This window comes from Sturnus vulgaris, chromosome W (assembly GCF_052056855.1).
Source record: "Sturnus vulgaris isolate bStuVul1 chromosome W, bStuVul1.hap1, whole genome shotgun sequence".
NCBI lineage: Eukaryota > Metazoa > Chordata > Aves > Passeriformes > Sturnidae > Sturnus > Sturnus vulgaris.
The window spans coordinates 42,421,950-42,447,773 of NC_142282.1; the positions used below are offsets into that span (position 1 = coordinate 42,421,950).

The 25,824-nt window shown below is 45.0% G+C and overlaps 1 protein-coding gene across 1 annotated transcript in view; it reads left to right on the forward strand.

Annotated features, from left to right (window-relative positions):
* Nucleotides 1-25,824, forward strand: part of LOC148220193 (endogenous retrovirus group K member 8 Gag polyprotein-like) — a 192,086-nt gene that overhangs the window by 20,204 nt on the left and 146,058 nt on the right. The window contains exons 2-3 of the mRNA XM_088155797.1: nucleotides 5,848-5,917; nucleotides 7,035-8,129. Coding sequence (XP_088011923.1) covers nucleotides 5,848-5,917; nucleotides 7,035-8,129 — 1,165 coding nt within the window. The remainder of the gene's footprint in view (nucleotides 1-5,847; nucleotides 5,918-7,034; nucleotides 8,130-25,824) is intronic.

The following is a 25,824-nucleotide window of genomic DNA, read 5'->3' on the forward strand; positions in this document are numbered from 1 at the left end:
GGTGCCTGGTGAAACTCGGGGTCAACCACTGGGATTCTGGAGCAGAAGCTACAAAGGATCTGAAGCCAACTACACTCCCACAGAGAAGGAGATCTTGGCCGCCGATGAAGGAGTTCAAGCTGCCTCAGAGGTGATTGGCACAGAAACACAACTCCTCCTGGCACCCAGACTACCAGTGCTGGGTTGGATGTATAAAGGAAAGGTGCCTTCCACACATCACGCCACTGACACCACATGGAGCAAGTGGATTGCCCTCATCACTCAGCACCCCCGTATTGGGAATCCAAATCGCCCTGGGATTCTGGAAATAATTACAAACTGGCCTGAAGGTGAGAGTTTTGGATTGTCTTCTGAAGAAGAGGAGCAAGTGGCACGTGCTGAGGAAGCCCCAACATATAATGAGCTACCGGAGACCGAAAGACGATATGCCCTCTTCACTGATGGTTCCTGCCGAATTGTAGGCACTAACCGGAAATGGAAAGCTGCAGTATGGAGCCCCACACGACAAGTTGCACAAGCTACCGAGGGACAAGGTGGATCGAGTCAGGTCGCAGAGCTAAAAGCCGTCCAGTTGGCTTTGGATATTGCTGAACGAGAGAAGTGGCCAAGGCTTTATCTCTACACTGACTCATGGATGGTAGCTAATGCTCTGTGGGGATGGCTGGAAAGCTGGAAAAAGGCCAACTGGCAGCGCAGAGGGAAACCCATCTGGGCAGCTGAGATTTGGCAGGACGTTGCTGCCTGAGTAGAGAAATTGACCATAAAGGTTTGACACATGGATGCACATGTACCCAAAAGCCGGGCTAATGAAGAACATCACAACAAAGAGCAGGTGGACCGAGCTGCCAAAGTGAAAGTATCACAGGTGGATCTAGACTGGCAGCACAAGGGAGAAGCATTCCTAGCTCGTTGGGCCCATGATGCCTCTGGTCATCAGGGGAGAGATGCAACATACCGATGGGCCCGTGACCGAGGGGTGGACCTTACCATGGACAGCATCTCACAGGTCATCCACGACTGCGAGACCTGTGCCGCAATCAAACAGGCCAAGCGGGTGAAGCCTCTGTGGTACGGTGGACGATGGTCAAAGTACAGGTATGGGGAAGCCTGGCAAATTGACTACATCACCCTTTCCCAAACCCACCAGGGCAAGCGCTACGTACTGACCATGGTGGAAGCAACTACAGGATGGTTAGAAACCTACCCTGTGCCTCATGCCACTCTCCGGAACACCATCTTGGGCCTAGAAAAACAAGTCCTTTGGAGGCATGGTACCCCTGAGAGAATTGAATCAGACAAGGGAACCCATTTCAAGAACGGCCTTATCAACACCTGGGCCAAAGAACATAGTATTGAATGGATATATCATATCCCTTACCACGCACCAGCTGCCGGGAAAATTGAACGGTCTAATGGACTCCTTAAGACTACTTTGAAAGCACCAGGTGGTGGAACATTCAGAAATTGGGAAATGAACTTGGCCAAAGTGACGTGGATGGTTAACACCCGAGGGTCCATAAATGGAGCTGGTCCTGCCCACTCTGAACCCCTGCACACAGTGGACGGGAACAAGGTCCCTGTGGCACACATGAAAGGTATTTTAAGAAAGACTGTTTGGATTAATCCCACCACAAGCAAAGCCATACCAATCCGTGGGATTTTTTCTTTACTCAAGGACCTGGTTGCACTTGGTGGGTAATGCAGAAAGATGGGGAAACCCGTTGTGTACAGCAAGGACACCTAATTTTTAGTGAGAACTGTATGTAAGGTTTCATTTTGTATTATAGATCTGTAACAGGGTATTGGTTTGGGTCTGATGTAGATGGTAATAGAATAAGGGGTGGATTATGTCCTGGGGGACAATGCAAAAATGTGTATTCTATCACCATCTGTTAAAATGTGGGAGGGGTGATGATCCTTATCTCTGTGGGAGATATCCTCTGCTGATGTGCCATCTGATAAGATCAGGGAGATGATCATCGTTATCTTTTCACAACCCATCCTTCCTCCAGAAGATATATTCTGTTAATGGGCCATTAAGTCCTATTGTGTGACTGATAAGATTACATCATCCCATTGGGAGATGCTCCAGCCAGGGGGAGGAGCCAAACATTTCCTACCAAGATAAAAACTGAGATTTGTAACACCAAGGCAGTCCTTTCCACTGGATCCCAGAGGAAAGTAGGAGTTTTTTCCACATCATCGCTGGATCTTCGAAGGAAAACTGCACCTTCTACAGGAGCACTGCTTCAACTCAACCACATCTGTCATCCAGGAGTACTGCAGCCACCATTTATATGGACTGCTACCAACACCCTGACTGACAGGGTGTCAGGTTGTATTTCTGACTTTGTTGCTGGTTTTTCTTTTATATTACTGCATGTATTTTATTTTTTCTCTTTTCCCCTATGAAATTGTATTACTGACTTGGAGTCTCGCACTGGTTTTTCATTCAGACCAACACAACCCCAAACCTCGCTACCCGAGATGTCCCAAAATTCCACAAATTCTCCCCCAAAATCAACCTGGGACCCCTCAAACTCACCAGGATCTCCCCAAATCACCCCTCCCCCCCCCCCCCCCGCCCCCCAATTCACCTGGGAACCACCAAGTCCCCAGAATTCCACCCAAAATTCACCGGGGACCCCAAAAACCTCCAAATTCGCTCCAAAATGATTACCAACTTGTCCTGGTTTAGGGCAAATTTGGGAGGTAACCTCTGAATGAGCTCCCTCGGGAAAAAGGAAAACAAAATTGGAGAGAAGTGGAAAAAAAAGAACTGTTTACTCAATAGGCAACACACTTCCCAGCACACCAATGAACAATATCAAACAGCAAAACCTCTCGCTGTTCCGAAGAGACGGCAGATTTAGAAGAGTTCTTTCCGTGGCTGCCCGGCTCACTCAGTCTGCTCTCAGTCCCTCCTGTGCTGGGGATGCCTCGGCCCAGGCCAGGCCCGGTGGGCCACAGGTGTGAGCTCCCGGTGCTCTTCTGGGTTTTCAGTCCAAAGCAGGTTCAAACAGTTCCAGGAAAATAGAAGGAAAAAAAAAATGAAAAAAAACCCCCAAAAAACAAAAACAAAAAAAATCCAGGGGGCTTCTCTGCCTCAGCTAGCCAAAAAACTAACCAAGAGCAAAGGAGAGCTCTCTCTCTCGCTGTCCACCGCAGACAACACAGTCTGAGAGCAGGAATGCGGGGGAGCCAGTGCAGTCTCTGATAACAAATTCTGCAGTTCTTCTTCTTCCCCCCTCTGCCCTTTCACTCCTGGAACCAGTCTTAAAGTTGCAGAATTTAATATTCAACACCAACAGAACAGACGATTTGGGGATATAGCCATCATACAATCACCCCAAGACACAACTTTACACACTCCACCTTTCCGCAAAAGGATCTAGAGCCCTGTGCACTTCGTATACAAACTAAACGGAAAAAAACTTTCTATTCATTCTCAGCAAAAAGACTTCCTATTCCTCCTTCTTTTGGACAAAACTGCCTTCACTTTCAAACTTATTCTCTTGCTCACTTAGCTGCATAATGCTTAGTCCCTGTTCAGCATGCTCATTTTCTTCACTTTTACAAGGAATCGTCTCCTCATCTTCTTCTTCCCCTGGTTCTTCCATTTCCTGTGCCTAGATCACCTGTTTCTCTGTTAGATTTGTTTCTCCAGCTGATTTTTGACAACTGTCCCTATCTTGTGGCACCGCTCACTCGAGAGAGGTGATTGTCCTGCTCTTTTCTGGGCTGGGACTGAGCTTTCTTCAAGCCCTGGGGGCAATTTTGGACGCCACAACATCAGAAAGACCTCAGACTATTGGAGAAATATCCAAAGGAGGGACACAGAGATAGTGAAGAGGCTGGAGGGGAAGCCATACAAAGAGTGGCTGAGGGCATTTGGTTCAGCTGCAGAGAGGACACTGAGCTCACACCTCACTTGGCACCTCTCAGCTCCTCTCAAGGGCAGCACAGGGACAGCTTTGCTCTCTGCTCTCTGCGACCTGGGACAGGAGCCAAGGGAATGCCAGGAGATGTGTCAGGGGACGATTAGGCTGGCTATCAGGGAAAGGTTTTTTTCCTCAGAGTCTGGTCAGGCACTGAATAGGTTCTCCAGGCAATGGGCACAGCCCCAAGGCTGCCAGAGATCCAGGAGTGTTTGGCCAATGCTCTCAGGGATGCAGAGGGTGGGACTCTTGGAGTGTCTGTGCAGGGCCAGGAGTTGGACTTTGACGATCCCTAGGGGTCCCTTCCGACTCAGGAAACTCTTACCATTTTCCCCTCTTTCCTCTCCTTGCACAATGCTCTCAGCTTACTGTTCCACCGTATGTTCCACTTCTGAAACCTCAGCTACTTCTTTCCAGTTCAAGGACAGTTCTACTGGTTACAATCCAAAGATATACAGATTGAAAAACAACCAAAAAAGAAACACCTGTTTGGAATGTCGTGGTCTTCTTTGGATCTTCAACTTTGAAGTCGATTGTGCCTTGCAAGTTCTAAAAGCAAAACAACAACCAAAAACACCCACCACACCGTTTTAACATAGGGATTTGCTTTCTTCTAAGAAATCCATATCCCTTCTCAAAATGGATCTATTTCAGTAAGAGATCATCTTGAATAGATCACTTACTATCTAAAGAACCTGGAACACTCAAATCCGTAATGATAAGCCTGTTACCTTGTCGTTTTCTGTTCCAAAGGCAAATGAATTTGCTCAAGTGCCGTTTGTAACAAGGACAGAGTTGAAAGTGTGGCTCTGAGAAATATTTTGGTTTTCCTCTCCTATCTCTATCAAAAGCCCTTTCTTCAATGCCTGAAACAATACTTGATATAGTCTGAATTTTAAAGGTCATGAACATTTTCTCAAAAGTGAAAAATTAATGTAGCAGTTAGCTTTTAAACCAACGGGAATTTTTGTTTTACCTGTTTGAAGATTTCCTTCACACCAAAATCCTGGCTGATGGATACCTAGAAGAAGTCCACACAAAATGCTTCCGGGTAAGCCATTACGTCATCCATTACAATTTGCTTCAGTGTCCCGTTCCTGTCCAATTGAAGGTCCCTGTTTCAGAGACTCAAGTACGGAGAGAAATAAAATTAAATATGACTACAGTGCCTTTAAATCTAAATCGAACTTCCTGATCAATCTCATAAAACCTTTAGGCTAAATGTTGCCATTGATCTGTTTCTACTGAACACAATCACGTCCTGGCTTGTTAGAGATTAGTTCATTACAAAGAAAGAAATGCACAGAAGTTAAAATATTTCCAAAGAAGCATTTGACATCCTTCCTTTTGGATGGGGAAACATTCCAACACTGTTGGCGGCCTAGTAGGAGCTCTGGCTCTGCAGTCTGTCTATAGAAAACTACCTTAGTTATGTTAAAGGCCTGTACAAGGTTACCGTGTCCTTGGCGTGACTATAGGAGAAAAACAAAATCATAAATTTTAACGTTGAGATAAGCAAGAACAAAGGAAAAGACATCTGGGGAAGCAAGATCCTGTTTAGTTGACATACCATGTCCACTTCAAAGAGTATCTTACGCAATAACTAGACTGTAGAAAGATAGATCTTAGATGAACCAATAGAATTACTATTAACATATATACGTCTTTTGTGTAACCAATCGTCCTCTTTGTAACAAACTCTAAGTAACCACTGAAAACGTATAAAAATCATCTCTTTGTTAAAAATAAAGACTCTGCTCTTTGCATTCATATTGAGTGCGTGTTATTGATTCCTGTTCTCCAGCATGAAGGCCCCAGCATCTTGGTGACCCCGACGTGATGATCCGAAGGGGCCAGATTGCTTAACAGACTGACTTTTATGTGGAGGGTGTCTGTGCGTGCCCCCTAGGAGAACGTTCACTTCCCGCAGCGGTTGCGTCTGGGCGTCCGAGAGAGGCGCGAGTGGCCACTGTCGACCAGTGAGTCGGAGCCTTAGACGGCTGTAAAAAATTTGCGGGATGGGAAACACGGTATCAGCTATCGAGAAGGCTACTGTTGATGCCTTAATGAAACTTGCCCAAAAGTAAGGAGAGACTGTTGATCGGTCTTCGCTCATGAATTTACTGTATTGGGCTAAACATCGTGTTTTTTTAAAAGACTCTACCGATGTTTTTAAAGAGACTACTTGGCAAGAAGTCGGGGCAGATTTGTGGGAAGCTATACAAACAGGGAATAAGGAGGTAAAATCCTTAGCTCCTACGTACCGGCAGCTGTGCATGTTAATTGAACAAATGGGTGCTGAAATTGAGCTGGAACTCGCAGCACAGACCATGGTCACTGCCGTAGCTGGTAAACTCACCCAAGAGTCTGCTACTGTCCCACCCGCGTACGTGTCAGCCCCTGCGGCCCGTGGCCCCTATGATGATTTAATACCACCCTGGGACCCTACCGATGTTCATAATGTGCCTTCCTTTGCACCCCCGGAACCTACGGCACCCTCTGCGCCCTCGGTACCTACGGCACCCCCAGTAACAATGAGCGTAGCGCCCGCTAATCCCACTAATACTGACCCCGTGTTACATCTGCCCTCACCTCCGACTTTCCACCCAGCGACTGTGCCTCTTCCTGAAGAAACAGAAATGGACATGGACGATTTACAGTCCACACTGCAAAAGCAGACCGAAACCATGCTTGAACTGTTAGGTGAAATGAAGCGTCTTGATAAGGGTTCCAAAAGTAAAACGATTCGGGAAGCATATAAAAAGGCCCATAACGCCATTCTCTCCAGCCTCAAAACTTTAGAGGAAAATTCTTTTTCTGCACCGAATACTTCTACATCTCAACGCCCACAGAACATTATCAGTTTGGTTAAGGCGGGGGGGTGGGATATGCCTACTGCAAATCAATTTCTAACATCTAAAGGTTTACCCCCAATAATGCTTTCCGAAATTGAAAACACAAATGTTTCTCATTCTACAGAAAAGGAAGGGACGGGATTGTTAACTACCTCTAATGACTCTTTTCAGCGTTGGTGGAACAAAGGAGGGGAGGGAGGCTCGGGAGGCTCGGGAGGCTTGGGAGGCTCGGGAGGCTCAGGAGGCTCAGGGAAAGGTCCTGACAAAACTTCCATCCCCAAAGACCCTTCTTTTGACATGAATAAGAGGTGGAAAGGAGTGGTAACAAATGCTGAGTTGACGGGAGATTTTCAGTTTGTCTCAGCTCCGGTGGTGCGAGGAACTGGTGGTAATAATGCTTGGCAGCCCTTAGACTGGCAAATGATAGCAAGGGTTCAAAAATCTGTAATGGACTACGGTGTTGATAATCGCTTGGTAAGGCGGCAAGTAGAAGCATTGCTAAAATATCAAGAACTCGTCCCTGCCGACCTTAAGGCTATGTTTGAGCTTATACTAGGACCTACTAGTTATATGTTATTTTTAGCAAAGTGGCAACAAAGATTGGAGCTTAAACAATTAGATAATGTCAATTTGCCGCAAGGTGATCCTCTACGCTTTGCCACGCTAGATATGCTTATGGGAAATGGTCAATTCATCGATCCACAAAGACAGGCAATGTTAGGGGCTCGCATTTTAGCTCAAAGCAAGTCTGCTGCTTTAGAAGCTTTTAACAACTTGCCCCAAGTAGGTAAGCCTCGACAACCTTATTTACATATTCAGCAAAAGGAAGATGAATCCTTTTTGTCTTTTGTGGACAGGATTAAAGAAGGAGTAGAGGTAGCACCAGATGTCCCTCCTGATATGAAAGATACTTTAGTAAAAGAAATAGCTATGCAAAATGCAAATGCCACCTGCAAGCGATTATTAGCAGCATTACCAGCTCGTATGACAATAATACAAATGATTGAACAATGTTCACGAGCCCCTTTAGAAATTGAAAAGGACAAAGCTCGAATTCATGCTGCTGCTTTAGCTGCAGCCATTACTCAAGCACACAAGCAAGGGAACGGGGACAAAGGCCCTCCCAATACATGCTATAATTGCGGTCATACCGGACATATTAGAAAGCATTGTCCTTCAAGTTTGGCAAAACAACAACAAAATAACAATACGAACCTCACATCTACATCATTTGTCGGCACTTGCCGCCGATGCGAAAAGTTTGGCCACAAGGCAAATGAATGCCGATCCAAATTTAAAAAGGATGGGACACCGTTGGCGGGAAACGAGATGAGCCGCAAGGGGGGGGCGGCGAACAAAAAGAACCCCTCAGTAGCCATGGCTGTCTCTACAACATGCTCCCCGCCACAAAAAGGAGCGCTGGAGTCTATTTGGTAACTAGAGACTCCGTGACTATTTTTGATGATTCTGTTACCGTCATCGATAGTACTACCAAAGGTCCACTAGGTGGCGGTATGGCCGCATTATTGCTAGGGAGATCGTCGGCCACTTTAGACAGCATTTTCGTTTTACCTGGTGTAATTGATGCTGATTATAGTGGTATTATCAGAATAGTAGTGAAAGTCTTTTCCCCACCAATGTTCATTCCACAAGGTAGTGTAATTGCTCAACTTGTTCCTTTTCTTCCCCAGGTTCCAACAGCTACTAATTCACAAAGATCTGGTGGTTTTGGTAGTACCGGACCCTTAATTGCCTTTGCTCAAGTCATGACTAGTGATAGACCGACCCGGCAAGTAACCGTAAAATTGTATTCTGATAATATCGATGATTCCAAAATGCTTGAACATTCAATGATGCTAGACACTGGGTCAGACGTCACCATAATACCACTAATTGCTTGGCCTCAGCAGTGGCCCACTACACTCTTAAATGAGCAAATCTTAGGAGTTGCTGGAACCACCCGTACTTTACAAAGTTAGGAATTCGTAGAAATTACTGATAAAGAGGGAAACAAGGCTGTAGTAAAACCTTATGTACTAGACACTCCTCTTTGGATCCTTGGTAGAGACATGCTTAGTCAATGGAATGTCATTTTAACCAACCAACATTTTCAGGGGCGGCCACTGAGCCGATAGGTGCTCGACCCACTATACAACTAACATGGAAATCTGACCAACCAGTATGGGTGGCTCAGTGGCCCATCACTAAAGATAAATTAGAGCATCTCCATTCATTAGTACAAGAACAATTAGCCTTTGGTCATTTACAACCTTCTATGAGTCCCTGGAATACCCCCGTTTTTGTTATACAAAAAAAGTCGGGAAAATGGAGATTTTTACATGACTTAAGGGCAGTCAATAATCAAATGCACTCTTTAGGAATTCTGCAACCAGGTTTGCCATCGCCAGCTGGTTTACCAAAAAACTATCACCTGTTTATTATTGATGTCAAAGATTGCTTTTTTAGCATTCTGTTGCACCCTGAAGATACCAAACGATTTGCATTTAGTGTGCCCTCCATTAATCACAGTGCACCTATGAAAAGATATGAGTGGGTGGTACTCCCTCAAGGTATGAAAAATAGTCCTACAATTTGTCAATGGTTTGTAGACCAAGCCTTACATCAATGGAGACTTAATAATCCAAATTTTCTAACATATCATTATATGGATGACATTTTAGTTGCAAGTGAATTTCCATTACCCCACTTAAAACAAAAGGAATTATTGCTAGAATTAGAAAAGTGGGGATTGAAAGTGGCAGAAAAAAAGGTGCAATTCTCCGACCCTTGGTCTTACTTGGGCTTTAAAATAACACAAGCTCGCTTTGTGCCTCAAAAGGTAACTTTACATGCAAATATTGAAACAGTCAATGATGTGCAAAAGCTTCTAGGAGACATTCAAAGCATACGTGCATGGGCAGGTATTTCAAATCAAGACTTAGATCCTTTAAGAAAATTGTTACAAGGTTCAAAGGACATTAATGATAAAAGGTGACCTTTCTTCCACCCGCTGCCCACCTCACCTGGGCTACCGGCTAGCTCCGGGAAGCCTACGTCAGTGAGTGGCCCCTCCCCGGCACCACTCTGGGAGCCGCAGAAGGGGTGTAGCAACAGCTACGCCTGGGCGAGTCATCAGGGAGGGATAAAGAGTCGCAGGAGAGACCTTTTACGGTTCTGGGGGAAGGGATTTATTGAAGGAAAAGGTAACAAGTCCGGAGGTTAGGAGGGGGAACCGCAAAAGGCAGTTAGAATGGGTTCTACACAGGCCTAAGTACGGGGGAGGAGCAAGGGGAAGGCACAAAACTCTGGCCAATAACGGTTAACGGGGGGAGGTACAGAGGGTGGGGAAAGGGGTACATTGAGCCAATAAGGTAAACCGAGGGTGGGGATACATACAATATAACCAATCATGAATACAAGAGGGAATGCTTGACACAGAAACTTCTAGAACAAAGGGAGGGGCTACAAAGGATTGACATCCTGTGGGGCAGGGTTTAGGGTGAAGGACAGGGAAGGTTCCAGATAAAGGGGAGGGGTTTAGGATGACTGACTAGGACAAGGGCGGGAAAGGGAAAAACCATTATGCACTTAACTTAGGGGAAAGAAACTTGGATGAACCATCAACACAGAAGGAAAATTAACATTAAACAACATAACACATCAAAAAGGGAATTAACCCAAGAAGGGAAACAAGCACTACAAATAATTGCTAAAAAGTTGCATTGTACAACTGCTTTTAGGTTTGATCCTACCATACCAATAAACCTTTATATCATTAACTACCCTGCTGAACAAATTGCTATAATTGGGCAGGAATCATTCAAGACTTTCTTCTTATTGGAATGGGTGTTTTTAGCATGTAGCCCCACTTCCTCTGTTACAAGATGTATTGATCATTTAGGTTCCTTAATTCTGAAAGCACGCCAACGAGTGCGTACTGGTTTTGGAGTTGATGCATCTTCTCTTTATGTGCCCATAAATAATTTGTCTCTTTGCACTGAATGGCAATCACTATTGTATACATTTGCTACAGCCACTATTGGCTTAGAACTTGACAATCATTATCTGTCACATGCCTTGTTTTCCACTAACCTCCCACTAAAAGGTCAAACATTGCGAAACTCTAAGCCAATTCCCAATGCGATCACTGTTTTTACTGATGCCAGTGGAAGGACCAAAAGGTTCGGATATGCAATATGGAAAAATGGCAACTGGGATGTCGTAGTTTACCAACATCCGGAAGGATCAGTACAATTACTTGAACTCAAGGCTGTAACCTTAGCTTTTCAACACTTTGACTTTCAAGAAATTAATCTCGTTAGCGATTCCTTGTATGTTGCCTCTATCTTGGAAAGAATTGAGGACGCATTAATAGGTCGAATTTCAAACTCTTTAATTTATCATGAACTCGTTCTTCTAGTAAATGTAATTAATATCAGGCACCATGCCTTTTTCTCAACACATATCTGCAGCCATCTCAATCTACCAGGGTTTTTATCAGAAGGAAACACCAAAATTGACCAAATCGTATCCTCACCAGCCATTGGACTCAGTAATTTTGACCTTGCCGTTGCCTCTCATGCCTTTTTTCACCAGTCAGCATTAAGCCTACAGAAGGAATTCCATCTAACAAAATGAGAGGCACGAGGTATCATAGCATGTTGTCCTGATTGTGCAAAACTACCCTCAATCCAGTTACAAGGAGTGAACCCTCGTGGTCTCCATCCTAGAACATTGTTTCAATCAGATGTCACAATCGTGCCATCATTTGGACGCTTTAAACATGTACATGTCACTGTTGATACCTGTAGCAGACTAGTATGGGCAACGCCTATGATAAACGCCAAAAGTAAGGCAACCTGCAGACACTGGTTAGAAGCTTTTGCAGTGCTTGGTGTCCCACAACAAATAAAAACAGATAACGGTCCTAATTATGTTAGTTCTACTTCACGTGAGTTCCTACGTAGATGGAACATTACCCATGTCACAGGAGTACCTCACAATAGTACTGGGCAAGCTATTGTAGAACGCAAACATCAAGACCTTAAACGCTTTTTCTCTGCTTTACAAAGGGAGGGGAATGTCACCCTCTCTCCACAAGAAATCGTAGCAAAAACATTGTATGTCCACAATTGGAAAATGTGGATGGAACGCCCTGAGCTAAAAACCCAAATGTTGCCCATTACACTGCATTTTTGCAAGGATGAATCTTTGACTGTTCATAAGATACAAGTATTTGTATGGGAACCCCAATCACAACAATGGACTGGTCCCCACCAATTATTGACATGGGGACGGGGTTATGCTTGTGTATTAACAGGTGCTAAACCTAATTGGATCCCAGCCAAATGGGTCAAGCCTTGGATATCAAAGATTGAGGAAACTGGAGAAGACACAGAGCCAAATTCAACGGTGGACGAATAGAGTGCAAGATCTTATCCCGATCCTAATCATTATTCTTAAGGAACCAATAAGAACACACCCTAATATCCCAGACTTTCCAGATGTGATTGATTTGCGTAGACTAGTACAGAAATATCTTAGGTCTAGAATACAAGAAGTATTATTTCCTCGTTGCGGTTGTGTAGTATGGAAATTAGGAACTTTCTTATGTGGAAATTGTAAAAGGGAGTATAACTCCAGTGATATTTATACTTGCTTTTTGGGATGTAAGGAATGTCAGGAACGCCAATCAGTAAGACCTTTAGAATCACTTAGAAAGTGGTTAAAACTGCCTGACTTAACTGTTAGTGAAGCTATAAGCCTATTTGAATCAATAGAAGAAAGGAATTTAGCATTGTATGCGTGGTATATTTTAAATTATACAAAGCTAGTTGAGACTGCTTGGTGTACTATTATTATATCTAGCCAATATACTGTTGCCTGCAAAATCCATAGCAATAATGATGCTAATTAAGCTACTAACACTATGTTTGACTCTTACCCAGTGCTTTTTGCAATCAATCAACCTCCCTCAAGAGAACTTCTGGATTGCTTGGGCCAGCAAAACTGGTAACACAAATTTTTGTTTACATCTTAGTGCAGCCACTGACCCATTTAAAACTTGCCTCATTGGGTCACCGGTACAACCACAAGAAATCACTATAGCCCCCCCTATCAATTGCTCAGAAGTAAAAACAACAGTCACTGCCTGGCAAAAATATTCAAATCTCTAAATACAACCCTGCCATGGGATCCTCAAGAGTTAAATTTACTAGACAGCCAAAAAGCAAATCACTCCGGATGTGTGTATTTTGGGCAGACTAGTTGGAACATTAACGAATCTAAAAAACAAGTCTGGCTAACCCCTCGTAAGTTTTACAATAGTAGTGAACATTGTGGATCATCCCCCTATGGGTGGGGTTCAGGTCATATTCACTTAGACATTTCTAAGCCCTTTCCCTTCCTCAAGGCCTATATTTAATCTGTGGAGATAGAGCCTGGCAAGGAATACCTAGCTTGCTGGACAGCTAAACAGGCCAATGTCACTACACAAGTTCTGTTCCAAATGGCTCAAGATATGAGTAGTCTCTGACAAGCTATTCTTCAAAACAGAGCAGCTATTGATTACCTTTTGTTGGCCCAAAGTAAAGGCTGTGAAGATTTTGAAGGAATGTGTCGTTTTAACTTGTCCGATCATAGTGATTCAATCCATCAGCAGCTAGAATGGCTTCAAGATCACGCTAAGAAGATTACTGTCAATCACAACCCCCTTAATGACGGGTTAATGTCTTGTTTCTGCATGGGTAAAAGATATCCTTAAGATAGGAATTATTATTGTACTAATTGTAGTAATTGTGTTATGTATGGGACCTTGCATCATCCAGTGTTTTTCCTTTCAAATTCGACATATGGCCAATGCTGTTTTTGAAAAGAAAGGGGGAGATGCTGGCGGCCTAGTAGGAGCTCTGGCTCTGCAGCCTGTCTATTGAAAACTACCTTAGTTATGTTAAAGGCCTGTTCAAGGTTACCGTGTCCTTGGCGTGACTATAGGAGAAAAACAAAATCATAAATTTTAACGTTGAGATAAGCAAGAACAAAGGAAAAGACATCTGGGGAAGCAAGATCCTGTTTAGTTGACATACCATGTCCACTTCAAAGAGTATCTTACGCAATAACTAGACTGTAGAAAGATAGATCTTAGATGAACCAATAGAATTACTATTAACATATATACGTCTTTTGTGTAACCAATCGTCCTCTTTGTAACAAACTCTAAGTAACCACTGAAAACGTATAAAAATCATCTCTTTGTTAAAAATAAAGACTCTGCTCTTTGCATTCATATTGAGTGCGTGTTATTGATTCCTGTTCTCCAGCATGAAGGCCCCAGCAAACACTGCTTACATAAGAGGTCAAATTACTGTCTTCCGTGTTAGTTCTGCACTGTGCTCAGCGGAGCCTTTCTGGTTTATTTGCCTTTGACTTGGACATAAAGCTGAGTCTTGATTCAAGAAAAATCAATATTCACACTTGTTTTCATTTACAAGGACATTGGCTTGGTCTCCTAAACAAAGAGAATGATGGGGAATTTATGTAGGTGTTCAGATAGGTAACATTCTCTTTCCTCAACCTGGCATTGTATTTTCACTTGGTCTGTTACCTCTGGCTTTGTTTTAACGGCTCAAATTATTAGGAAGAGTATCAAACCTCCAGCTCTAACCACAGTCCCACTGCGAGGTGTGTAAAGGTATGTGCATCTGCCCCTCAGGTCCCTACTGCTCTTCTAATGTGCCTCTGATCCAGCAGGTAGGAAAGACTGTTGCATTTCCTAGATGCATTGTAAATGGTACATTCCGTGACCCCTGCTATGCCCTGTAGCTTGGTCCCTCTCCCCTCCTGGCCATACAGGGCTGGCTTGGATCCAGTTTCTCCCTGCCACCCTTTGCAGACCCTAGAAAAGTTCTGTGCCCCCTGACCTCTGTCTCATTCTCTCTTGCTCCCTCTTTTCCTCTATACCCACGAGAAATAAACCCTGTAACTTCATCAGGGAAAAGAGCCTCTTTTGTTATCTAATTTACATCCATGAGCCAAGGGCCCCGGGAGCCATCACCCTAACACCTGAGCTAGACCAGAGGAAGGGCGAAGAACCCCATTTTAGGGCTGAGAAAAAGCCTCAGTTGGCGCCCAACTTGAATGGTCTCTACAGAGCACACCACGTCCGGCTGTGACTCCTATTTTCGGGATTCAAGATGCCTTGGAGCTGATAAACTAGCTTAAATTTCTTTTAGCTGCATTTTGTGCAGTTCGATGACCTTTAAGCACGAACTGGGAGCCTGTCAGAAGCCCAGGCAGGTCGGTTCTGGACGTAGACCCACTACAGTTACTCAGATGCCTCTGCCTGCAAGAAAAAAAAAGGTGAGTGGAAGCCTCCCTTCACAGCGGGTGGGTTCCTGGAGTTCCACCGGGGGTTCTCACCAGTGGCATTTGGCCAGCGCGGCACAGATCTCGAGGAGAGAGACGGCGGGGGCGTGTGCGGGGCATGCGCGCGGCTCAGTGTGCCTGCGGCCACGTGGTGTGGCGCGCGGACTGGGGGGGGCTGGACGCAGTCACCCAGGCGCAGCAGCAGGCAGGCAGCTTTGATCGGTTTCAAAGCGGTGCCACAGAGGTTTTTTTTGCGTTTTTTTGAGGCGGGATCGGTCCCTACAGCGCTGTGGGCGCCACTTGGGTTTTACCGACAGAAACGGCAAAATTAACATCGGCTCCGCATCCAGTAAAGCCTGAAAACCGTAGTGTACCTGGCACGTTTTAACAACTAACTCTCTTCCTGTGTTTTTAACTGTAGTAGGGTAGATATAGCGGCAAATTGCTAAACATCATGGGCTTACAGCAATCTGCCTTACAAAAGAGCATAAGAAACCAACTAAGGGAAATATTAAGTTCAGGAAATGTTTTAATATCTAAGAAAAAATTAGCCCGTTTTGCCAGCTGGCTGTCTGTTGAAAAATCTGACCTTGAATTGCAAAATATGAATTCGATTTCGTTTTGGGATGAAATAGGGGATTTATTAACTTTAAAAGTGGAAAATGGAGATAAAACAGCTTCTGTATTCCTCCCGATTTTCTTACAAATTCGGAAACTTAATTCAGAGAGAAAACAACAGACAGCAGCAGAAAAACGGTTCAGACTCACCTTCCCTTTTCCCAAAACCCTATAACCCGGACCTGGAGGGGACCCACGGGTCTCCCTGGGGGGTGCAGGGCGCCCAGCACTGCTGTGGCTGCTCTGAGTCCCTGGGTCCTCCCTGGTATCCCGGTTCTGATAATTTTTCAAAAATTGTCAGCACTCCTTCCTTGTTCCCTTCCCCTCTGGGCAATGGCCAGGTGGCTACACCAGAAGGTGTCGGGGTCCCAGATAGCTCTGGCCATGCGATACAGCCCGTAGGGGGGGTCCCATATGGTGGCAGCCACGTGTCTCCTCCTTCATCCCGCAACCCCCTTCACCCTCCGTTCCCTGCCCCTAAGCCTGTCCCCTCCCATAACCCATCCCTGCCCTCGGCTCCACTGTCCCCTCCCCCCTCAAAGACCCCTCCCTGCACGGCACCCAGCGACCCCGCCCACAGGTGTTGCAACCCTGAATCCCGCCACCCCTCCCCCGCTCCAGTTTCACATTCCTTCCCTCCAAGCTGCTGTGGGGTGGGGGAGGGCAGTGGAGCCCCTGCTGAGTTCAGTGCCGGTGGGGGTGGGGGTGGGGAGGGATCAGCTCACAGCCCCTGCGGAACGGATGGTGTCCCCGTGGTGGAAGGGGGTGGGCAGCCTCCCGGTCCGGGTGGGGGGGGATGCCCAGCCATGAAAGTCAACACCAGGAAAAAGAGTATATACCATCAGTTGCTCCTGTAGTTTATCTTGGTAAGAGGAATGGTAGAAGAAGTTATCAAACTTTGTCCTATCAAGATAAAAAAGGAAATTTGTAAAGTACAGAGAGAATTTGGTAGAAATAGTGAAATCTTAAGGGCATGATGAGAGCCACCTTTAACTCAAACGAACTGGTTCCATATGATATCAAAGAGCTTTTCCAATGTCTGTTAACTCCTTCAGAATATGATCTATGGGAAAGCCTGTGGAAAAGATCTTTGAAAGTGCTTTTACTAGAGCTTTTAAAAAGCTCAGATGATGCAAAAGATGCTGATAATAATGACATAACATATGAACACCTATGTGGGGAAAAGGATTGGCATTGCCCCGAAAGCCAAACCAGAGTACTATCCAAGTCTGTCCTGGATAAAATATGCAATGTTGCAGAAAAGGCTTTTAATCAATTACCAACAGTAGATACTAAAGGCAGTTATGTTAACATTAAACAGTTTGCTTCTGAGAGTATCTTACAGTTTGTGGACCGCCTTCGTGTGCAAGTGGAAAGACAGGTGTCTGATCCAGTGGTACAAGCTGAATTAATTAAAGAAATGGCTCAGAGGAATGCTAATGAAACCTGCCGTAGGGTTATTCTTGGCCTTCCCCTCGAGCCAGCACCTAGCTTAGCACAGATGATAGAAGCCTACACCAGGAAAGCAGAAATGCTCAGTGGACACGAGAGAAATCCAGGACTGGCACGCCCAAAAACCACGGCAGCTGTAACACCAGAAGCCAAGTAGCAACCAATGTCACCAGAGCAGCTGCAGCACATCCTCTGCTTCCAGTGCAAGCAGCCAGGACACTTCGCCAGAGACTGTCCACACAACCAGAAACAGAAGAAGACCAACAAACAAAAAAACTAGCTTTACATCGCGTACCCACCATTAACACAATAGCATGCTCGTTTATAAATACTGTGGGCTCCACACTCGCGAAAGACTCTCTCTTAATAAACAAAAAGGGGGAGGATGGGGTAGAGGGTGTGGGGACGCATGGCAATGAAAATATTAAATGTTCAATTAACAAGGTTTGGAAGCCACTAGGCCGTTTTAGGCTTGTGACTACCAAAGGTTTTCATTTCAAGTCACCTGATTGGACAGTCATTACAGTGGACTTACCTAACAGTACACAGGACGTGACGTTAAACCACATGAAACTGGACAGTGAGTACTTTGCTGTCGGGGACACAGCACACACACCCCCAGAGACTGAGGTGGTTCCCATGACCATCAAGGGAAGCATAACTGGCCTCATTCTCCTGGCACGATGTCCTCTACCACCATATTGCCTGGTTGAGGGACAAATCCTTGCCCAGGCCATTCCGGTTCCAGCAAAGGTCCCAGTAGATGGAAAATCACCTGAAGTCTACTGGGCAGAAGTGGTGGGTGAGGACAAACCTTCTCTGGCATGCAACCTATCCAGTGGATCAGATCACCTCCATGTGGAGGGGGTACTGGACACAGGTGCTGATGTGACTATCATACCCGAAAGGATGTGGCCGTCACACTGGGAACTTCAGTCTGTGGCAGGCAGAATCCAAGGTGTAGGAGGAGTAAAATTGGCAAAAATATCAAAAAGCATCGTGCAAATTGAGGGGCCGGATGGAAAATTGGCTAGCATCCGTCCATTTGTTACAGACTATAAATGCCCTCTATGGGGAAGAGACACCATGTCCCACTGGGGGGTAAAATTGATTATTCCTAAGACTCCTCGGGATTTTTTGAGGCACCCACTGTAGAGCGCCCTACCCAAAAGTTGAAATGGCTAGATGATATCCCAAAGTGGGTAGCACAGTGGCCGATGAATAAGGAGAAGCTCAAGGCGCTTGAAGAGCTTGTGGAGGAGCATTTGGCTAAAGGCCACATAGAAGAGAGCACAAGTGCGTAGAATTTCCCGGTTTTTGTGATAAAGAAACTGGGGAAGGACAAGTGGAGGCTGCTCCACGACCTCCGGGAAATAAACAAAGTATTTGAGGACATGGATGGGGTCTCTCCAACCTGGAATGCCTTCTCCAACAATGCTTCCTAAAGATTGTCAATTGGCTGTTCTAGACATCAAGGACTGTTTCTTCCATATTCCCCTACACCCAGAGGATGCCCCACGGTTCACCTTCTCCGTTCCTACCATCAATCGAGAAGCCCCAATGAAGGGCTACCACTGGAAGGTTTTGCCCCAGGGATTAAAATGTAGTCCCTCCATCTGCCAGTGGCATGTGTCCTCATTGCTGTCCCAGGTGTGTGCCCAGAGAGGGGAGGCCATCATCCTTCATTACATGGATGATGTGCTTGTGTGTGCCCCCGATAACTCTCTACTCCAAGACACACCTGACCTAGTGGTTAAAGTTTTAACCTCTGCTGGATGTGAATTGCAGGAGGACAAAGTCCAAAGGATGCCACCTTGGAAGCACCTGGGCTTGGAAATTACTGCACGGACCATTGTTCCGCAGAAATTGGAAATTAATTGTAATCCAAAAACCTTAGCAGATCTCCATTCCCTGTGTGGGTCATTGAATTGGGTTAGGCCCTGGCTAGGCATCACTAATGGGGACCTAGAACCTCTCTTCAATTTATTGAAGGGGGAGAGAGAGCTGCTTTCTCCCATGGAACTGACCCCAGAGGCAAAGACAGCAATCGAAAAGGTACAAAACACCTTAGGAGAGAGGCAAGCTCACCGTTACCAGCCCGAGCTGCCCTTCAAATTCATTGTCCTAGGAAAACTGCCACACTTACACGGGTAAATATTACAATGGATCCAGGGGCAGAGAGAGTCACTCTTAATCATAGAGTGGGTCTTCCTCTCCCACCACAGATCGAAAACTATCACTAAGCCACAAGAAATTACAGCTCAGCTGATTTGGAAAGCAAGGATGACACTGTATGAACTAGCTGTTTGTGACTTCACATGTATTCACCTCCCTGTTAAACTGTCTGAAGAGGGAAGGAACTCTCCTGAAAGATTGACTAAAGAGATGTTTGAGCACTTGCTCCAGAGCAATGCCAGTCTCCAATTAGCCCTGGACAGCTATAGAGGACAAATATCAGTCCATGCCCCGTCTCACAAGCTGTTCAATGAGGAATTCCACCTCATTCCTCGTGAGGAGTCGTAGACCACTCAAAGCTCTCACAGTGTTCACGGATGCATCTGGGGCGTCCCTCAAGTTGGTGATGACTTGGAGAAATCCTCAGACTCAGCATTGGGAAGTTGATGTTGAGTTTGTGGAGGGATCACCCCAGATAGCTGAACTGGCAGCAGTTGTGAGAGCCTTTGAGAAGTTATCAGAGCCAATCAACTTGGTAACAGACTCAGCCTATGTAGTAGGGTTAGTGTCCAGGGCGGAGTAGGCAGTGCTCAGAGACATTGAGAATGAGCAGCTTTTCAGGTAGCTTTCCAAACTAATTTATTTGATTTCTCCTAGAGAACACCCGTTCTATGTGATGCATGTGAGGTCACACACAGATTTGCCAGGTGAAATTGCAGAAAGGAACCGTCAGGCAGACTCCCTTGCAATACCAGCAGAACAAGCACGCCTTCCTGACATCTTCCAACAGGCAAAGCTGAGCCACCAGCAGTATCACCAGAATACACCAGGTCTAATGCGTCAGTTCCAGCTAACACGGAGTCAGGCTCAAGCCATTGTGGCCACCTGTCCCAACTGTCATCTGCACACCATGCCTTCAATGGGCATGGGGGTAAACCCCCGAGGTCTTGGCAGTTGTGAGGTATGGCAGACAGACATCACACGCATTCCTAGTTCCGGTCGCCTCAAATATGTGCGTGTTAGCATTGACACATATTCAGGCACAGTCTATGCCTCTGCCCACCCAGGAGAAAGGGCAATGCACACCAAACAACACCTAGTGCAAGCCTTTTCAGTATTGGGGATCCCTAGGGAAATCTTAACTGATCAGGGCGCAGCATATAAGTCCAAGGAGTTCCTGGAATTCATCCAGCAGTAGGGAGTGGAACATAAAACTGGCACCTCTCACTCCCCCACAGGCCAAGGTGTAGTTGAGCGAGCCAATCAGATGCTCAAGTAGGTTTTGGCTAAACAGAGCAGTTCAACTGCATGGATGTCTCCACAGCAGAAGCTCTGCAAAGCCATGTTTACTATCAATTTCCTGAATTGTTCATTTGAGAACATGAGTCCACCTGTGGTACGTCACTTTAACAGTGGTAAACAGTTCAAGTTATCCTCTCATCCTCCAGTTTTGATTAGGGACCCAGAAACCTGGGAAATCAAAGGTCCCTATGAGCTCGTAACCTGGGGACGTGGCTATGCGTATGTATCCACTCCCTCAGGCCCTCGGTGGATTCCCCAACATGGGTAAAACCGTATGTCCCCAAACATTCTGCTCCAACTGAGGGGAATGAGGAGCAGGTGGCTGTGGCTTCAAAAAGAAGACGCCGCCAGAAAAAAGGAAAAGAAATCCTCCTAAAGGATGACATTCCGGCAGATAGAGACTTTTAACAGGTTTTATAATGTTTGTATTTCCTTTTAGAGAAAAGCTTCTCTTCTCTCAGTCCCGTGATGAACCCCATCCAAGCTGTCTTCCTGTTAACACTGAACAGTCTGGCAGCTGCATGGATCGTCCCTCAACCACATCAGAACATTTGGGTGACCCTGGCACAGACGCTCCAACAAGAAAACATATGGCTCTCCACAGCAGCAACTGCCTCTTAGGAGGGCCATGCACCTTCGGTCGGTTGTCCCTGTTGGCACCCAACGAAACCTTAATTAACGATTGGACTCACAAAAACAAATCGGGTAATAAAATCCAAAAAAGAAGTGCAGACAATTTGGACCCAAACTGTGATTCTGAAATTTTCCATTGGGCCAAGTCCAAAAGAATTGCTGTGTCCCTGTTTCTTCCGTGGGTTGCAGCAGCTAAAGCTCTAGGCAAATTGGGCCCCCTAGAGTGTTGGGTAGTCAAACAGGCAAACTTAACATCCACCGCAATCAGTTCCCTCCTAGAAGACGAGGAAATTACCAGGCAGGCCACACTACGAAATCATGCTGCTATAGATTTTCTCTTACTACTACACGGACATGAGTGCCAGGAATTTGAAGGACTTTGCTGTATGGACCTGACCTCGAGAGCTCCTAACATCCATGCTGCTCTCCGAAACATGAACAACTTGATGGGACAAGTGAAGCAAGAATCAGAAGACTGTTTCAAGGGACTGTTCAAAGGCTGAGGACTCACAGGGGGTGGACATCTATAGTCAAAACAATTATGTTAATTTTTGTTATTCTTTTCCTTGGAATAATGGCGTTCGGGATCCTACGTCACTTAGTTTTCAAGGCTATTAATGGTCTCATTCCCTCTACCTCAGTAGTCAATCACATAGATATGAAAAACTTCGAACAATCTAACCCTCCCACCAACTGCAAGTGGTGGGCAAAACCATAATTTGAATGAAACTAATATCCTTCTTTCAACTTTGTTAAACAAAAAACCGGGAGATGTTGCATTTCCTAGATGCATTGTAAATGGTACTCTCCGTGACCCCTGCTATGCCCTGTAGCTTGGTCCCTCTCCCCTCCTGGCCATACAGGGCTGGCTGGGATCCAATTTCTCCCCACCCCCCTTTTCAGACCCTAGGAAAGATCTGTGCCTCCTGACCTCTGCCTCTTTTTCTCTTGCTGCCTCTTTTCCTCGCTACCCATGAGAAATAAACCCTGTAACTTCATCAGGGAAAAGAGCCTCTTTTGTTATCTTATTTAAGTCCATGAGGCAAGGGCCCTGGGAGCCATCACCCTAACACCTGAGCTAGACCGGAGGAAGGGTGAAGAACCTCATTTTAGGGCCGAGAAAAAGCCTCAAAAGACCTCCTGAGTGTGTGAACAGTGCTGCTTCCTCTATGGCTTCAGAGCTGTGGCTAAGATCTTCAGGAAGGAGACCGGTATTGTACCAATTTTTAGATGGTTTTTAAAGTTGCAAGTGCTTGGCTATCTTAAACTTCTGTGTTCCTAGAACTTTGAATGAGATCAAATCTATGAGTGAAGAGATGATGGTGCAGACCAACTTCTGATTCCAGTGATCCAAGAATCTGCACTACGACTTTGACCTTCTGAATAAGGCATGGAGGTGATGGTATGCACCATAATACGGATGTGCTATGGTTTTTGAATGATAGCAGTCTTCCTTTGTCCCATTCCTAAACCGTGGGCATTATTTGCCTTAACCTTGTTCAGTAGGGACTTTATTCTATATTGTTACATGAAGTGAAAAGCACTCTTTTTCCATACCTTCACACAACAGCATTAAAACAAGGATTAAATAGTACAACCAATGTTCAAAAATGCTCTACCTTATAAGTTGACGATACAAAATTCATACCTTGTTCTAATTTGATCTCAAGAAGAAAGGGTGTTCTCCAAATACTCCTTCAGCTCTTCCTCACAGCTCACCGTTTTCCTTTTTTCTAAAATTGTATCCAGATCACTTTCATCATCTAAGGCCACATAAAAAAGCTAGTAAAAATGGTTTCGTAGATACTAAAATCTCCCCAACTATTTAGGATTCAAGGAAGTTAATTATGCACATATATTCTACACCCAGAAGAGAAAGCTACCTCAGCAAAACTCATGGCGTATGAAAATGTTCCTAGATAAGGAACAGCTCTGACACTGCCACACCAAGTAGGTTGTTGAAACAATGAGACCCTCACATCCAATCAGACTCTAGACCTGCACAAGATCTCGTAATAGAAACTTGCAGCCACTTTCTACAGAAAGCAGCAGTGATCTCTATCACTGTTGCCATACCAAGAATAAGACAGGACTGTCCGTTCAGCATGAATCAAGCAGTTAGCAAAAATGCACCTGACAGAATGAAACTGAAGAGTAGAAATTCCCATCTAAAAGTCAAAGATTACGTTTTTAATTTTATAGCAGGTATTTTGAATTTCAGAGGGCTGTTTGCATTAAGAAGTCCTGTCTTTATAGCACACCGTTGTTTTTATGTTTCTACCTGTATTATGGCCACAGCATCTTCTGCTGTGCAAATGTTCATATCCAGCAGGGTCATCTGAAGGAAAAGAAGAACAAATGATTGACATGCACAGAAGAAATACTGATTTCATGTAGGACAGCACTCCCTTCATTACCGGCATTTGTTACAACTTTTCCACATTTCAAGTACAAATACCAACTACTACTGTGAAACCAAACAGATGGCTTACTTTTTGAACAGAGTAAGGCGGAGGTTAAAAAGGAATTCCACTTGTTATCTCAATGTTTGGTGCATTCTCAGACGCATTTCACTCTAATGACGCATTTGACCACGGCCATCACAGCCAAAAGCTGTGGCACTCAACTTGCACATCTGCCCTTTCCCCTGACATTTGCCCTCGACCAGCTCAATCTGGATGCTCATTTTCTCCACGCACTCCACATTAGGGCTGTCTGAATGCTATGGAACTGACCACAGTCAAAATTCCAATCTTTGATAATGCAGTATGACATGGAAACATGACAGAGGCCACGTGCTGAATCCCAGCACACGGAACAGATCCCAGCAGTGCCTACAGACCTTTGCCTACAGACACCAAACAATACCAGCCAACGAAATCAAGACATTTTCATACACAGCTCTTTATCATTATGCTTCAAAGCAGCAAGGTACTTACAATCGCTACCAACTTCTTTTCTACCATACAGGCTCCAAACATCCCAACAGGATGTGCTCTGGAGCAAGAGAAGGCAGACACAGAGAGGGAAGGCATGCTGCAAGGACACAGAGAAAGGAAGTATCTCCAATACTTCCCCTCTTCTTCTGCAAGAGTTAAAAAGGAGTATTTTTGTATGATTGAGAAGGGATCCATGTCAAAATTAACTTTAGATTTCCCCCAGATTCATTCTAACCAAGCCAGTTCCTGCTAGATCTCACCATGCACAGGTGTTTGTACTGGCCAAAGGAAAGCCATGCCACAGGCAGCTTCTTTGGCTCTTACTGCCACCTCCAAGCAACTGAGAAGGTATGTGGGAAAACACGGAACAAAGAATAGAGCAAACATGCACTCTCAAAGCAACTGTCTGCCTCATCATTGCCCGGGAAAAAGAAAATATTGCTTGAATTCCAGACTGTTCTCAGGATTTCCCGACCTACCTAGACTTTTGTTTCAATTCTCCAGAGTTCTGCACCATTGGCTTCCATCAGATTTGGCACGTGTTGGAGGCAACAAGGTGCTATCAAAGTAGGAAACAAGAGTCAGGTATCCTAAAGTACAAACCACTCAGTACTTCACATATAAAATTATGAATCCGAATATCCATACTACTGGGCTTTCTTTTATTTACAGCCATCTTGGCAATGAAAATAAACCTGAGATTGTTGTTGTTCAAGGCCAACTGTTTACTGCCCGATAAGGAACTAACTGTCATCTACCTTGTTCCTACATCCACCGTAAAAAACCTCCCTGTAAAGATGGTAATGCATTGCACCCACACCAATGCGTCTTGTGTTCAGGATGGATATTCAAACGTAGCAACTTTAGATTTCTATCCAGACTCCTCTCTTAATTTATTACGCAAATAAAATCCCACGCCATGGAGAAAAAATGCCTTGACACAAGCACCATCTTCTAGCTCTCCACCCATCTTTGCCCATTTCTACTAGGTTTCAAGATTTACTTCTGCATTCCTCCATTTTTAGAGCCTGATCGCCACCTATTAAGTGTAGCTGGGGCACTGAAAATCAAGAATGCATTTTTTCCATTCAAAAGAGCTGTACAGAAATACATGTAGTCCCTGCCTTACCGCTGCATTTAGCAATCGCACATTGACAGGAAGCAAAGTGCATTTTGTAGCCAAGTCCTTCATTAACTCCAGCAACAATTGTTTTCCTTTATGCTTTACCCTCTTTTGCCATACCCGATATATTGCAAAACCTTCAGTCTCTGTTCACTGAGTACCAGCTGCTCCTTTATCAACATTTCCATTTCCATATTCACAGTTGGGGGATTCAGTATTTCTTCACTTGCCATATATTCTCTGCAGAATGGAAAGTAGATATGTAGAATGGGATCACATGATAGATGTGATATCATACGTGATATCACGTAGAAAGAAAAAATGATCAAGTATTACTTTGATAGAAACCAAAAGTGAACACTAGCCACTTTGTGTTGCTCATTGTCCAAAAGAAGACTGCCACATTTCTGACCTGAAACTCTGAA